Source organism: Myotis yumanensis, unplaced genomic scaffold (assembly GCF_028538775.1).
Source record: "Myotis yumanensis isolate MYYU_CA2020_CCGP unplaced genomic scaffold, mMyoYum1.0.hap1 SCAF_14, whole genome shotgun sequence".
Taxonomy (NCBI): Eukaryota; Metazoa; Chordata; class Mammalia; order Chiroptera; family Vespertilionidae; genus Myotis; species Myotis yumanensis.
The window spans coordinates 44,121,779-44,139,285 of record NW_027223765.1 but is presented as its reverse complement, the minus strand read 5'-3'; the positions used below and the strand labels follow the sequence as shown (position 1 = coordinate 44,139,285).

Genomic DNA, 17,507 nt, shown 5'->3' with positions numbered 1-17,507 from the left:
TGTGTAGTAATCTCATACTTCTTGGCATACCCCATTCAGCTGACATGTGACACACTTGTGCAAAGAATGATGACTCATTCTTACTATCCTATCTGCAATCCCCTTTCCTACTATACTTGCCTAACTTACACAATAACTTGGTTCCCTTACAGTTTTAGATCTTCATATGAAACATGTAAAAAGGCCTATATCTTTCACCTATGATACAGATCTATTTATTTGTGCTTTTAAAATACATCATTGCTATTTGATATCTTGTAGATAAGAAATTGGAATGTGGTTATGTGTAGAATTTTAGAACTCTATGGAGTTCAAGTACTCAGCACCCTCTAAATAAAATTAACTTCGCCCAGCGGGTGAGACTCAGTGGTTGAGCGTCAACCTAGGAACCAGGAGGTCATGGTTCGATTCCCTGTCAGGGCACATGCCCAGGTTGCAGGCTCGATCCCAGTAGGAGGTGTGGAGGAGATAGTCAGTTGATGATGTTTCTCTCTCTCTTCCTCTCTCTCTAAAAATCAATAAAAACATATAAAAAATTTTAATTTTAAAAATTAACCTTTATTCTTAAATGCTTGTTATTAATGCTATGTTGAATTTACTTCTTACTTTCTGAAGCCTGTTACTTATATTAAGATATATTATCTGCCTCTTTTTAGGTTCTTGCAGGAGTTAGGACGACATAACTATGTTACTGCTACTTCTTATCTTGAACTTATTGCCTCATTTCGACAGCTGTTGACTCAGAAGCGACAAGCTGTTGTAGAAGCAAAACAAAGATACGTGAATGGGCTTGACCAACTAGCTTTTGCTGAATCTCAGGTACATTTGACAGCGCAAAATGGTAATATATAATAGGAAATGTAAGAAATAATATGTGTCAGGCACTGTGTTATATGTTTCACATGTATTCCTTCAATTATTCCTCATAACAGCTCCGTGAGGTAGAAACTTTTATGATCTGTTTCTTACAGATGATTAAAGTGAGTTTTAGAGAAGTTTACTAAGTTACCCAGACCACACAGACTCAGATACATCTTGTTTTAGTCTTTCTTTTTTTTTGGAATTTGGAGAGAATATATGAAGTCTGGGTTGTCTTTTTATTTTAATGGCTGGTAAAATAAAAGACTGGTGTTTTAAAAAATGAGTCTTCTAATGCTTATTATGCATTATTTCAATATAAGCAACTAGAGGCCCGGTGCACAAAAACTTGTGCACTCGGGGGGAGGGGAGGGTCCCTCAGCCTGGCCTGTGCCCATTCACAGTCCAGGACCCCTTGGGGGATGTCCACCTGTCGACTTAGGCCCACTCCCCGGGGGATCAGGCCTAAGCTTGCAGTCAGACATCCTTCTAGCAGCCAGGGAGCCCTCGGGAGATGTCCGACTAAAGGCTTAGGCCCCCAAGGGATCGGGTCTAAACCGTTAGTTGGACATTCTTAGTGCTGTCACAGAGGTGGGAGAGGCTCCTGCCACCACCACTGTGCTGGCCAGCCATGAGCCAGCTTCTGGCTGAGTAGCACTCCCCATATGGAAGTACACTGACCACCAGGCTGCAGCTCCTGCATTGAGCATCTGCCCCCTGGTGGCCAGTGCACATCATAGCAACCAGTCATTCTGCCGTTCAGTCAATGTGCATATTAGCCTTTTATTATTATTATATAGGATGTCCCTATTTCCCCCCTTTTGCCCCCTGTACCCAGCTCTTGCCCCCCACTTCTCTCTGGCCATCACCATACTGTTGTCTGTGTCCATGGGTTGTGCATATATTTTCTTTGGCTAATCCCTTCTTTAAATTCACTTCTTTAAATTTTTATTTTCAGATAAGTGCTTATAACTGCACTATTATATATTTTCTATTATATCATTTAGAATTAAGATATTTTTTAATTGAACCCTTGTAAATTTTAGCACAATTTAATAAATTATGCTACAAGCAATTAGGAGATTTTTCATGTAATGCATACACACTTCAATTAATATTTTATTATTTTTTAATTTTTTAATATTTTAATTTGAAATAATCTCATAAATGTAAAAAAAAAACCTATAAAATACTACAGCATATTATATGTACCCTTCACCCAATTTCTTAGGTGTTAATAATTTAAACATAACCATTATACAACTAACAAAATTTGGAATATATTTTTCTTATAATCTCTTTCATGTTACTTAATCCATTTACTTTGTTTTTGTTAATCTTCACCCAAGGATATTTTTCCATTGAATTTTAGAGAGAGTGAAGGGAAAGGGAGAGACACATTGATTGGTTGCCTCCTGCACATGCTTTGATAGGGACTGGGGATCAAGCCAGCAACTGAGGTACATGCCCTTGACTGGAATCAAACCTGGGACCCTTCAGTCCACGGGCTAATGCTCTATCCACTGAGCAAAACTGGCTGCAGCTTAATTCATTTACTTTTAATCTATATGTGTCTTTATATTTAAAGTGGGTTTTGTTTTTGATTCACCCTCATAATCTGTCTTTTAATTGGTGCATTTATGCCACTGACTTTCAGAGTGCTTACTGATAGAGTTACTACAATATCTGGCGGCTTCTGGGGCTTCTGGGGCGGGCGTGCTTGCCGTCCCAGGTCCCGTCAATTGGGTCCCGGGGAGGCAAGGTGGCAAGGCAGGCTGGCTGCTGGGGCTTCTGGGGCGGGCCTGCGCCTGGGACCTGCTGATGGGGTCCCAGGCGGCCGGCCTGTCCTGGAAGGCAGCGCACTGGCGGTTCGAGCTGTCCCACCCTGCCTGCAGTATGCAAATTAGCTGCCATCTTTGTTGGCTGTTAATTTGCATATCGTGCTGATTAGCCAATGGGAGGCGTAGCAAAGGTACAGTCAATTACCATGTTTGTCTATTATTAGATAGAATAATATAAAAGGGATAACCCCAAGCTGCCACCTTCTTTTCTGTCTGCATTTCTTCCATGGCAACTGCATTCTCCTGCTGCCCTGTCATATACTCAAGGAAGATAAAATATTTTGTAAAGGAAACTGACCACACTCTCATGATTTCTTTTATCTACACTAATAAAAGACAAACATGCAAATTGACCGTACCTATGCTATGCCTTAAGCCATGCCCACCAGCCAATCAGAGCGACTGTATGCAAATTAACCCAACCAAGATGGCGGCCGGCAGCCACAGAGCTGGAGCAAGCAGGAGGCTTGATTGCCCCAATGATGGAGGGAGCCAAGCTTCCCGCCTGCCGTGCCAGCTCTGAGCTCCACTCACAGCAACAAAGTTTCAATTATAGAAGACAAATAAAGCCCAGATACCTGCTTACAGCCGGCATGGCCACGGAGCTGGATCGAGCAAGAGGCTTAGGTTGCCCCTGGCGATGGAGGAAGCCAAGCTTCCCTCCTGCCCACCCTGGCTGGCTCTGAGCTCCTCTCAAGGCTACAAAGTTTCAATTATAGAAGGTAAATAAATCCCAGAATAAAAAGAAAAAAAGGAGAGGCGGGAGCTTCTATCACTGGGGGGGGCTTGGCCAGCCTGAAAACGGCCCTCAGCCCCTCACTGGGACAGGCCAGGCACCCCAGTGGGGACCCCCACCCTAAAGGGGGTGTGGCCAGCCTGCAAACAGCCATCAGCCCCTCACCCAGGCTGGCCAGGCACCCCAGTGGGGATCCCCACCCTGAAGAGGGTGTGACCAGCTGCAAACAGCCCTCAGCCCCTCACCCAGGCTGGCCAGGCACCCCACCAGCACCCCCACCCTGATCCGGGACACCCTTCAGGACAAACCAGCCGACCCCCACCCATGCACCAAGCCTCTATCCTATATAATAAATGGGTAATATGCAAACTGACCCTAACAGCAGAACAACTGGGAATGACTGATCACTATGACACACACTGACCACCAGGGGACAGATACTCAATGCAGGAGCTGCCCCCTGGTGGTCAGTGCGCTCCCACAGGGGGAGCTCTGCTCAGCCACAAGCAAGGCTGACGGCTGCCAGTACAGTGGTGGTGGTGGGAGCATCTCCCGCCTCCTCAGCAGCACTAAGGAGTCTGACTGCAGCTTAGGCCTGCTCCCTGCTGGCAAGTGGACATCCCCCGAGGGCTGCCGGGCTGCCAGAGGGATGTCTGATTGCCAGCTTAGGCCCAATCCCCCGGGGAGCGGGCCTAAGCCAGCAGATGGTCATCCCCCCGAGGGGTCCCAGACTGCGAGAGGGCACAGGCCGGGCTGAGGGTCCCCCCCCCAGGAGTGCACAAATTTTTGTGCACCGGGCCTCTAGTCATGTAAATAACTGGAAGAAAAAGTTAAGGTTTTCTGGCCCTAATACTTTCTGATACATTTAAGTTTCAGTTTTCTATGTTTGGTTTCTGTAGTTATTGTAGCTATGAAAACTTAATGATGAACTGTCTATTTAGGTTGGTGAAATGAAATTGGAGCTAGTTCAGTTACAGCCCAAATTGGAGGAAGCTAAAATTGAAAATGCACATATGATGCAGGTAGAGTATCCTTTTTTTTTTTTAATTGATGTCAGAAGACAATTGAAATATGTAAAATTATCTTTGAAAATAAGCCTTAACATACTATTGTCTGTGTCCATAAGTTCTTTGGATAAACTCTTCTGGCCTCCTACCCCTTTCCTCTGAAATATAGTCAGTCTGTTGCATGCTTCAAAGTATCTGGGTCTATTTTGTTCATCAGTTTATTTTGTTCATTAGATTCCACATATAAGTGAGATCATGTGATACTTGTCTTTCTTTGAGTGGCTTATTTCATTAGCATAATACTCTCCAGGTCCCTCCATGCTGTCTCAAAGGGTAAGAGATCCTTCTTTTTTACAGCTGCATAGTATTCCATTGTGTAAATGTACCACAGGTTTTGTTTTTTTTTATCCATTCATCTACTGATGGACACTTGGTCTGTTTTCAGATCTTAGCTATCTACACTAATAAAAGACAAAGATGCTAATTCACTGTACCTTCACTATGCCCTAAGCCTTGCCCACCAGCCAATCAGAGTGACTATATGCAAATTAACCCAACCAAGATGGCGGCCCACAACCACGGAGCTGGAGCAAGCAGGAGGTTTGGTTGCCCAGGCGATGGAGGAAGCCAAGCTTTCCTCCTGCCCTGAGCCGGCTGTGGCCCCTGCTCATGGCAACAAAGTTTCAATTATAGAAAATAAATAAATCCCAGATACCTGCTTCCAGCCAGCCTCCACTGGGAGCTTGGGTGGCTGGGGGCCGTGGCCAGCATGCAAACGGCCCTCAGCCCCTAACCCAGGATGGCCAGGCACCCCAGTGGGGACCCCCACCCTGAAGGGGCTGTGGCCAGCCTGCAAAAGCCATCAGCCCCTCACCCAGGCTGGCCACACCCTTATGGGGTGAGGATCCCTGCTGGGGGGCTTGGCCAGCCTGCAAACTGCCATCAGCCACTCACCCAGACTGACCAAGCACCCCAGCAGGACCACCTGACCCTGAAGGGTGTGTGGCCAGACTGATAACAGCCCTCAGCCCCTCACCCAGGCTGGCCAGGTACCCCAGTGGGGACCCCCACACTGAAGGGGCTGTGGCCAGCCTGCAAACAGCTGTCAGCCACTCACCCAGGCTGGCCACATCCTCATGGGGTGAGGATCCCTGCTGGGGGGCTTGGCCAGCCTGCAAACTGCCATCAGCCACTCACCCAGACTGACCAGGTACCCCAGCAGGACCCCCCCCCCCCCACCCTGAAGGGTGTGTGGCCAGACTGATAATAGCCCTCAGCCACTCAACCCAGGCTGGCCAGGTACCCCAGTGGGGACCCCCACACTGAAGGGGCTATGGCCAGCCTGCAAACAGCCATCAGCCCCTCACCCAGGCTGGCCAGGCACTCCTATATAATAAAAGGGTAATATTCAAATTGATCCTAACAGCAGAACAACTGGGAATGACTGGTCACTATGACACACACTGACCACCGGGGGGCATATGCTCAATGTAGGAGCTGCCCCCTGGTGGTCAGTGCGCTCCCACAGGGGGAGCGCTGCTCAGCCACAAGCCAGGCTGACGGCTGCCAGTATAGCGGTGGTGGTGGGAGCCTCTCCCGCCTCCTCAGCAGTGCTAAGGATGTCCAACTGCAGCTTAGGCCTGCTCCCTGCTGGCAAGTGGACATCCCCTGAGGACTCCCGGGCTGCCAGAGCGATGTCTGACTGCCAGCTTAGGCCTAATTCCCCAGGGAGCGGGTCTAAGCCAGCAGGTGGTCATCCCCCGAGGGGTCCCAGGCTGCGAGAGGGCACAGGCTGGGCTGAGGGATCCTCCCCAAGTGCACAAATTTTTGTGCACAGGGCCTCTAGTTCTAAATAACGCTGAGGGGACAGGAGCAGGGTGAAGGGGGTCAATGGGGGAGGGAGGGGAACATCTGTAATACTTTTTAACAATAAAGATAAATTAAAAAAAAGAAAATAAGCCTCAATTTTTGCCACTATATCTTAGGGACTTTACCCTTTTCTCTTGATTGGCTATCTCTTTGGGTTTCTTTCATTCATTTTTGAAGGAAAGTGGGAAGACCATTACCAAATTAGGTTACATGTATTTGCATTTCTCCTCATTTTATCTTGGGCTCTTCTATCCTTAAAAATTCCCTACTTTTCAAACATTCTTTTATATCCAGAAGGGAGAAAGCAATACAATGTTTGAGGAACTGTCTTTATTTTTTTCTTTAGGTTATTGAGATAGAGTCTGCACAAGTAGAAGCAAAAAGAAAGTTTGTGAAATTAGATGAAGAGGTAGCCAGTGGAAAGGCTGAAGAAGCCCAACTTCTGAAAAATGAGTGTGAAAGTGACTTAGCTGAGGCAATTCCAGCCTTGGAAGCAGCTCTTTCTGCACTGGATACACTAAAGGCAAGTGTTTGCATTAGTTACCTTATGTTTCGCCAATAAAGTAAAATTGTGTACAGCTACTTAGTTAATCAGGAGTAGTTTTATTTCAGTGGATGATATTATATTGTTTTTGTCCAGTCAAATTGAACTTGATTTTTTTTAAAAATCCTTACCTGAGGATATGTTTTTATGGATTTTTTAAAAAGAGATTGAGGAAGAGGGGGGGAGAGAGAGAGAGAGAGAGAGAGAGAGAGATATATGAGATAGAAACATCTCAGTTGCTTCCCATATGAGGCCCAACCAGGAATCGAACCCACAACCTTTTTGGTGTATGGGGCTACATTCCAACCAACTAAGCCACCCAGCCAGGGCTGGAACTTGACTCTTAACAGCTCCTCTTTGATATATTATATTATTTTTTGCTTTTCATATATTATTTATAATTTTCATTCAGGATATTCCAATGAAAATGGAACAGACTCCAAGAGGCCAGAGTAGTTCTGTACATGGACCAGGAGGCATATGTTAAACCAGAGGCTCAGTGCATGGATTCATGCACTGGTGGGGTCCCTCGGCCTGGCCCAGGACCCCTCGGGGGATGTCGGATAGCCAATTTTGGCCCAATACCCACAGGCCTGATCCAGACAGGAGGGAGCCCAATCCTGTACGTTGAGCGTCTTCCCCTTGGTGATCAGTGCGTGTCATAATGACCGGTTGACCATTCAAACAATAGAATGGTTGCTGAGGCTTTTATATATATAGATAGTGTGGAGCTACCCTTCTGCAGCCTCTTGAGCATGTGTGTACAGAAGAACTTAAAGATCTCCATACAGATGTGGGTGGCACCTATCTGCATTACACTGTGTTGTATATGACTTCATATAGTATCTCTTTTTTTTAGTGATGAGAGAGAGGTCAGTTTGTTCCATTTATTTATGTATTCACTGGTTGATTCATGTATGTGCCCTGAGGATTAAACCTACAACCTTGACTGGGGATCAAACCCACAACCTTGACGTGTGATGCTCTAACCAACTGAACTATCCAGAGCTTTATAAGACTTTAGGCAAGACCAGAACAACCTCATCAAAGGGAGCAGGAAAGATAGCTTATGTTGACTAGGGAGGCCCAGTGTAGTATGGTGGTTCAGTATATTCAGACCACTCTTTGCCTTCTTTTTTTTCTAATTAAAACAATAATTTATGGAAGAATTAAAAAGATACAATAGTGTCAGAGAAAAAGCCATGATCCCACAAGTGGAATATTCTAGCAACATAACTTACAAGAAACTATGCTATAAAAACAGATTGTTGATTAACACAAACTCATAACAAAACACAGAGAGCTATCACAAATGGTGCTGAAATAACACTTGCCTGTTGAATTCTCTCAATACATTAAATATTTCCTCAGAGACCAAATTACTTTAAATTTTCTTAAAAGACAATTTATTATAGCTTTGTTTTCTTCTCATTAGTCATAAAAATATATACAATGAAGAAAAGAATGCAACTTATAAATAACTTACATAAAATGGTACTAATGTATGGCAATACTTTGGTTTAATATGTTGGTTATTATTTAAACAGCACACAACAATCTATTGTTATGACAAATTTTTACCACAATGCGATATTCCATGTGTTACATTTATCAAAACCCACTGTATGTCACTGTCATGACATACATAAAATTAGCAACCTAAGGCTAACAATTTAAATATTGATAACTTTTTAATTAAAAAGGCAACATTTTCAGATCTAATACAAAAATCTATTTATATTACTACTAGTCCTAGCTGGTTTAGCTCAGTGGATAAAGCATCAGCCTGTGGACTAAAAGGTCCCAGGTTCGATTCCACTCAAGGACACATGCCTGGGTTGCAGGCTCGATCCCCAGTACTAAAGGTCTGGGGATCGAACCTGCAACCCAGGTACATGCCTTTGACTGGGAATCGAACCCTCAACCCTCTGGTGTGGGGTGACACTCTAACCACTCAACCACACCGGCTAGGGCTCTAAGTATTTATTAAGTGAATTAGTGAGAAAATTTAGACCTACTTGGCCTGACCACAATCCATAAGCCACTACCAATGTATAAAAAATGTTTTCAATATCCATAGCAAATTAATACAAAGAATAATGTAGTGAGTTTTTACATTAAAACCAAATTTACCTACTTGCCTTTTTTCTAACCAGTGCCCTAACTTTAATGTAAGTGACCTGACAAGATGATGAGTTCAACGTAGGGGTAATTCAGCATCTCACAGGACCAAATTCTATCTGATTTTCAGTTAAGATCAGCCTTGTAGTTTTAAGATATGAGATGATTATTATTTATTTTTATTGATTTCAGAGAGGAAGGGAGAGAGATAGAAACATCAATGATGAGAGAGAATTCTTGATCAGCTGCCTCCTGCACGCCCCACACTGGAGATCAAGCCTTCAACCCAGGCACGCGCCTCCACTGGGAATCGAACTGTGACCTCCTGGTTCATAGGTCGATGCTCACCACTGAGGCACGCCAGCCAGGCAAGACATGAGATTATTTCAGGGCATTTATAAAAATGTCCTAGTGCTCTCACTGTGCTTTGAGTCAGGAATTAAAAACCCTGAGCTTATTTTCTTCCTGTCTGCTCTCTGGCACATTTAAAGGCCACATTCTACCTAGTGGTCTTTCTTCATTTTCTCCTTAGACATTTATCACAGCAGTCAGTCATTCTGACAAAGCCTTGTTTTTAATAAGCATTCCATTGTAGATGATCATGAGCATTAATCTAAGTAACTATTTTATCACTGTGTATCATGGACATTCAGTACTCCATTCTCTGAAACTCACAGGATTCTTAATGTTTTCAAACCCCTCCAGCTATTGGATTTAATCAATATTAGGTTCTTTTTTCATTGTGAGTTTGTTGCTTGCACCATTCTTGGTGTCAAATACTGTATTTGATATGACTTAGGGTTCAGTTGCAGAGATGAGAATTGACTGTATTTAGTATAAGCAGATAGTACTCTTTCGGGAATTTTACAAATGGATTATAGAATTGTTGGAAGAGCTGAAGAAACAGATCATAGGCTAAGCTGTCAGGAATGATTCAAAGCCCAATTGCAGAAATAGTCTACCAGAGGACCCTCTGAGTCAAAAGCTTGCAGAGCCTTCCTACAGAGCTACACCATCTCTACTATAATCCATGTGGGCAAAATAGATGTCTCACACTCTGCCCATTTCCCCACTTATTCATTCTGAGTTCTTTTATCATTCAAGTGATCTGATGGTGGAACCTAATGACCTCTCACAACTCTAGTTGCATGGGAAACTAAAATATATAATTGTTAGCTTTCTAGCAATTGCAAGAGAGGTCAGAGGATATTGGAGTGGATATTAAGTAAGTGAATCTATTGTATCTGTCATAACAATATATACCTTTTTAAAAAATAAGTTTGGAATTGGGACCTACCTCTTCTTACATTTTTGGGGGAGGGAGTTAAAACTAATCCTATATAATAAAAGCCTAATATGTTAAGTGTCCAGTCATCTGTTCAACCAATCAAAGTATAATATGCTAATGATATGCTAAGGCTACTCAACCACTCGCTATGATGTGCACTACTAGGGGGCAGACAGTCGACCGGTTGACCAGTTGCTATGATGTGCACTGACCACCAGGGGGCAGACACTCCAACTGGTTGGTTAGCTTGCTGCTGGGGTCCAGCTAAGGGACTGAGTGAGATGGGCTAGACATGCCTTGGAGCCGTCCCACTGTCCCTCCCCAGCTGGCCAACCTCCTGCATCCCTCCCCAGCCCTGATCGTGCAGTGGTGGGGTCCCTCCGCCTGGCCTGCACCCTCTCACAATCCAGCACCCCTCGGGGGATGTCAGAAAGTTGATTTCGGCCCAATCACGCAGGCCAGGCCGAGGGACCCCACTGGTGCACAAATTTGTGCACCAGGCCTCTAATAGCTATAATAATAAAAGCGTTATATGCTATTTAGATTGGATGTCCTACTGGACGACCTTCTGGACGAAGCCGGGGCTGTGAGGGAAGCCCAGGTCCCAGGTGCCAGAGGGAAGCCGGTGCCAGCAGTGGGGAAAGGAAGGCATACTCTTGCATGATTTCATGCATTGGGCCTCTAGTTACATATAAGAAAATATAGAATTAAGTCTTTGTCTAAACTAGGGTTCTTAACCTGGGTTCCATGTATGGGCTTGGTGTGTGATTACATACAAATTTTGTGTTTATGTGCAAAAATATATATTTTCTGGAAGGTTTATAGCTGTCATAATATTCTCATAAGGATCTATGATCTTCCAGATGTTTGAAAACCATTGCTGTTAATCTGTGCTAAATTCTCTATTGCTTATTATAGTGATGCAAAGCAAAAAACAATTACAATTTCAAATGAAAATTGATGCGTTTCTCCAATATTATTTTAAAAGCTTACTATTTAGAAATAAACTATTCTGAAGATATCCTGTTTTCTTTCGATTTAGCCATCTGACATTACAATTGTGAAATCAATGAAAAATCCTCCATCTGGTGTTAAGCTAGTTATGGCTGCTATTTGTGTCATGAAAGATATAAAACCAGAAAAAATTACAGATCCTTCAGGAACTGGAGGAAAGGTAATAACAAGACACAGATTTAAATCATGTTCATGAATGTACAGAATACTTTATAGCAACTACTGTCAGGTTAAATGTCAACAGTACTCAGTCCAGGGAAGAAACATTGTCTTCCAGATTAAATGGATTCAGAATAAATTATGGAAAACATTATCTATATTTATTCCAGAGCAAAGCTGAGGCAGTATAGCATCAGAAAAATGTGGATCTAATTGATTCCATCTCCTTTTCTGCCTATGTAGGGTTACTTACTCTCATGGGGTTGGGATTGAATAAGCACTGAGATTCCTGTGCTTTTCCAGCAAGGATTCTCAGGAATCTGATATATAGTATAACCACATTGGTGTTGTTTCTGGGTATTCAAAATTCTGCTGTGTTACAGTCTAGTGAGGTTGTTAAAAGAATGTGCTCTGGAGGCAGAATGCCTGTCTTAAGGAATCCCACTACCATCAGTAATGTGATCTTCAGCAATATGCTTAATCTCTGTGAAACTGTACAAAGAGAGTTATTAAAAAATAAATACATGAAAGGGAAAAAAGAGGGTTATCATAGTACTTGCCTCATAAAATTAATGAGAATTAGATTAGTTAATACATATAAAGCTCTTATATATAAATCTTCACAAACAGTAAGCTCACAATACAAATTAGCTGTTATAGATCATTTATTATTCAAGGCTATATCCCTTAAAAAAGGAAGGTATTGCATCCATCCTAAAGTAAAGTTATAGACTTATTTTCTTTTTAGTTTTTTATACTTAGGTTAGAATCCCTGAATTGAAGAATTTAGATTATTTTTTTGGTCATTCTATCCTTCTTTGAGATAATAAAGAAAATAAATAGGCTCTTACCTAACCAAGTTATTTTCATTGACACACACACACTCACACACCACATATCATTTCTCTTTCAATGTTTAATTTTTATAATAAATTTAATGTGTAATTTCATGTTCATATTTTAAACATTTGATATGTATAACATGATCTTGGGGAGAGGAATCTTTTATTTCCAAGAAGACAAAAGTTAATATTTTCAAAGTATATAGTTTTTCTGGAAAGTATATCTTAAACTTCAAGAAGAAAAATCTTATAGAAACCATCTTTAATTATCCATTTAATAAGTTTGCAAAATTTTATTTATAGATATTTGATTACTGGGGTCCTAGCAAAAAACTTCTGGGAGATATGAATTTCTTAAGAGATTTGAAAGAATATGACAAGGACAACATTCCAGTGAGTTTCATTGAATTTTTTTTACTAAATGTAACTTTGCTGAGATGTATAAGATCTTTAATATTATGTGATACTATCTATAATAATAAAAGCATAATATGCTAATTAGACCGGATGTCCTTCCGGACAAAGCCACGGCGGGTGGAGGCCGAGGCAGGGGCGGCAGAGGCCCCCGGCCACGGCAGCAGCAGGCAGGGGCTGGGGCCAAGGCCCTTGCATGAATTTCGTGCATTGGGCCTCTAGTATAAAACATAAGGAGATATTCCATTTTGGATTAAAATAATAAAGGGACATTCCATTTGTTACTATTTTATGAATTCTCATAATGCATAGACCCACTCTTGTTGCCAACCACTGAAAGTCATTTAATAATTCACTGTTTTAGTGTAAAAGTTCTTTAAGAGTGTTCATATAATAGTTTATTAATCAGATACACAAATTTATGAGAGATAAAGTATAAATCATTCTTTTCCATCTGTACCCTTGTTTATTTATTAATATTTAATTGTCCTTTCTTCTTGTCTTCATGTTTTCTTAAATCCGCAAAAGTCTTTTAATTTTTTTAGAAGAAATATTTTCCCTCAATATCTATAACAAGTTTGCATATTTTGCTCAAAAATGACTTATATTTCAGCTATAATTATGCTTATTTTAAAATTATCTCAAAGTACTGACTGGTTTTTAAAGACAACATAACTTTTTTTTTTTTTTTTAATATTTTATTGATTTTTCACAGAGAGGAAGGGAGAGAGATAGAGAGCTAGAAACATCGATGAGAGAGAAACATCGATCAGCTGCCTCCTGCACACCTCCTACTGGAGATGTGCACGCAACCAAGTACATGCCCTTGACCGGAATCGAACCTGGGACCTTTCAGTCCACAGGCCGACGCTCTATCCACTGAGCCAAACTGGTTACGGCAACATAACTTTTTTATACAAAATTTTTTTACTATATGTGATTATTTTTCACCTCATAATTGTGTGATATATGTTGAAACTTTAAGATCTGATCTAAATCTTTGTTTCGTAGGTGAATGTTATGCAGAAGATTCGTGGTGACTATTTAACAAACCCTGAATTTGACCCCCCTAAGATTGCTAAGGCTTCTTCTGCAGCTGAGGGTCTGTGTAAATGGATCATGGCTATGGAAGTATATGACAGAGTTGCAAAGGTATTTTGAGGATCAACATATCCATTTTCTACTGAAATATTCTCAGAAATTAAAATCTATGCATGTATTTGCTAGTTAAGACTTTTCTAAAAGTGCTACCAGAAAGAATTGTCCTGCTGCAGCATAAACATCAGACATTGAGTATCTAGTAGGTGAAGAAAATACTTTCATGTGATATACCCTGAATGGGGCTGTGTGAGTGGTGGTGCTGTGGGAGCAGGGATGACCACTGAAATTGGCCAGACTGACCTATACCCATTGGGACCTGGGCCAAAAGAGAATTGGAGTTTGATGAGGGATGGGCAGAAACAAAGAAAAATCCAGAACTTAAAGGGTGAAGTGACAGATTAAAAAATTAATTCAAAGGGTTAGAAGTAAGAAGAGCCAAGTAGGATTAAGAGGCAGAGCATGGGAAGATCCCCTAAAGCAATGGCATGCATTGAAAGGAAACCTGTTATGGAGTAGCCCCTGGGGCCAACTTCCTGGGAGAGCAGAGAATGGTTTTAAGATCATTTTGTAAATTTGGCTAGCAGAGGACCAGGAAAACACTGTAGCTTGCAGAATTCTACCCAGGGAAGCAGGAAATATAAATAAAAAGGCAGGTAAACATACATGGTAGCATGTGTTTAGAACAACCTGAGTATAGAATGAGTGATCAGCTGTAACAATTAGGTAGGTACTCCTAATAATGTTAGTTTCAGAGGAGTAGACCTATATACACCTGTTAAAGAAATAAAATTAATTTTACTTGGGATGCTCTTCCATTGAACCTCTTGTCCCTCCCCACAGTAGTCTCATACCAGGTCTGCAAGCTCTTAACCCACAAGACATGTAGAATCTTCTGGAACCTTTCCATTAAGCAGAGAAGCCAAAGTATTCAGGTTCTTTCCTGACTTCCCAGTCTACACCTCCACACTACCATTTTAATTCAATGTTAAAGGGAGGTATCCAGCAAGGTCTCCTCCAAAGTCAAAAGTAGAAAGTGGGTTTTCCTACTTTCTACCTATTTATTTAATACTAGAGGCCCGGTGCATGAAATTCGTGCATGGGGGTTGGGGGGAGTACCCTCAGCCCAGCCTGAACCCTCTCCAATCTGGGATCCCTTGGGGGATGTCCGACTGCCGGTTTAGTCCCGATCCCAGGGCCGGCAGTTGGACATCCCTCTCACAATCCTGGACCGCTGGCTCCTAATCGCTCACCTGCCTGCCTGCCTGGTCACCCCTAACTGCCCCCCCACCCCTGCTGGCCTGATCACCCCTCACTGCCTCTGCATGCTGGCCTGATTGCCCCTAACTATCCCCCCTGCTGGCCTGGTCGCCCCTAACTGCCCCCTGCTGCCAGCCAGGTTGCCCCCAACTGCCCCCTCCCTGCCAACCTGGTTGCTCCTAATTGCCACCCCTGCCGGCCTGGTCACCCTTACTGACCCCTGCCCCCCCCCCCCCCCCCCCCCGCTGACCTGGTGGCCTCTGCTGGCCTGGTTGCCCCTCATGGCCCCCCCTCGTCAGTCTTACTGCCCCCCCTCTGCTGGCCGGGTCACCCCGAACTGCCCCTCCCCCACTGGCCTGGTTGCACCACACAGCCTGCTGTTCAGTCGTTTGGTTGTCCCTCACTAACCCCCCTGCCGGCCTGTTCTTAGGCAGCCATCTTGTAAGGGCGTGAGGGTTAATTTGCATATTACCTCTTTATTATATAGGACATCCCCCTTCAAGATTTCAGCCAATAGAAGAGATCGTGAGACATTCAGTGTCTGATACCGTGCCTCCCTTTTTCCTCTTTGCCTATACATTTATTTGTGGCAGAAGGCTTAGGTTTCCCTTCTTTCAAATATACATATTCTCTTTGGTCATCTAAATTCTTCCTACCAATGGCTTATAGTACACTCAAAGATAAAGTTGCAAACCCTATTCTTTTTTTCTTTTTTCCAACCACAGTTTACATTCATTATGCACCAGTTTCAGATGTATAGCAAAGTGGCTGGAAAACCATGCTCTCCTCAGAGTGGTCCCTGGCTTCCCTAAGCACCCAGCTGGCCCCATACCTCGTTATCTCAACATTACTGAATATATTCTCCATGCTGCAATCCACATCTTTGTGGCTGTTCTGCAACCATCAATTTGTACTGCTTAATCCTTTTACCTTTTCACCTAGCTTCCTGACCCTCCTCCCTTCTGTTCTGTTTCTATGAGTCTGTTTCTAATTTGCTTGACAAACCCCTTTCTTGATACACTAATGAGCATAATAAAATTAGAACTTTTTCTCTCAACGAAAATGTGGCTTTTCAAGATTTATTGAGGAAAATTCGGTTTTGGTAGTGAAATTGAACATCAAGGTCTCACCTGACTGAGAAGATCACAGATTTGGAAATGCAAAGAACAAAACAAAATAGAAAACCAAAACCAACAAAAAGCACATTCATGTATTTTAAACATTTATAATTCAATTACATATTTTTCTCTGTTTTTGGCAACTGTTCAATGGCAACTTATTTAGAGACATTTTGGTATATATTGTGTCATTTTTTTTTTTTTGCTACATTTTGTGAAATTTTGTTGGTTCAGAATAATTTATCTGTTTTACATATGACAGTGTACTAGCCCAGAATGATTTATATATTTTACAAAATATATAAAGATATTTTAATTTACTTATGTATAAAAAGATGTAAGATTTAAAGCAAAATGTTTATTTTATATAATTTTTTATTATAAGTAACAAGTGAATGTATAATAATAAATGTTTTAAATTCATAATATCTATAAAGGATTATATAAGATGTCAATTTTACAGACTATTCATCACAGCTGCATCATATATTATTCCCAAACAGGTAGTGGCTCCTAAGAAAGCCCGTTTAACAGAAGCTCAGAAGTCCTTAGCTGAGATAATGGAAATTTTGAATCAGAAGAGAGCAGAATTGGCAGAAGTTGAACATCATTTGGAAAACTTACAAAATATTTTTTCTGAAAAAACTGAGGAAAAGGCTCGTTTAGAAGATCAGGTGGAACTGTGTGCTAAGAAGCTTGAAAGAGCCTCAAAACTAATTGGAGGACTGGGTGGAGAAAAATCAAGGTCATATTTCTGCTTATTTTAGCAACATATAAAAATGTCAGGCTTGAATATGTGACTTTATTTGATATTTATTATGATCATTGATTTTAAAATGTCTGGTTGAAAATGTGGGACATTCTTCAAGGCACCTGGCCAAGGTTCTTCAAAAAGAATATCAATGTCAAAAGACATTGTAGAGAAGCAAATAAGGGAAGTGATCACTTTTATTGATTTTAGAGAGAGAGGGAGGGAGAGAGAGAGGAACATCTATGTGAGAGAGAAACATTGACTTGTTGCATCCCACACATGCCCCAAGTGTGGATCAAAACCACATCCTAGGTATGTGCCCTGACAGGAATCAAATCCACCACCTTTTGGTGTATGGAGTGATGTTCCAACCAACTTAGCCATACTGGCCAGGGCAGGAAATGGTAATTTTTAATCTAAATGGTGAGTAGGTGGGTAATCACTGTACAGGTCATTCTAGTTTTACATATATGTTCAAAATTTTTCATGATAAAATGTTGGGGGTGGGGAGTAATGGATATATGGCTCACTCTGTTGAAATTTATTTCAAAGAGGTTATAACTGGCTTGATCTAACCATGCCAGTTA

At 42.0% G+C, this 17,507-nt stretch overlaps 1 protein-coding gene across 5 annotated transcripts in view; it reads left to right on the top strand.

Moving 5' to 3' along the window:
• Positions 1–17,507, top strand: part of DNAH12 (dynein axonemal heavy chain 12) — a 239,044-nt gene that overhangs the window by 162,486 nt on the left and 59,051 nt on the right. For 4 of the 5 annotated variants that reach the window (XM_070390826.1, XM_070390827.1, XM_070390823.1 and 1 more), the window contains 7 exons: positions 657–819; positions 4,377–4,457; positions 6,658–6,834; positions 11,307–11,438; positions 12,583–12,672; positions 13,705–13,845; positions 16,673–16,914. In XM_070390826.1, the coding sequence (XP_070246927.1) occupies positions 657–819; positions 4,377–4,457; positions 6,658–6,834; positions 11,307–11,438; positions 12,583–12,672; positions 13,705–13,845; positions 16,673–16,914 (1,026 nt within the window). The remainder of the gene's footprint in view (positions 1–656; positions 820–4,376; positions 4,458–6,657; positions 6,835–11,306; positions 11,439–12,582; positions 12,673–13,704; positions 13,846–16,672; positions 16,915–17,507) is intronic. The other variant, XM_070390825.1, reaches the window with a different exon arrangement.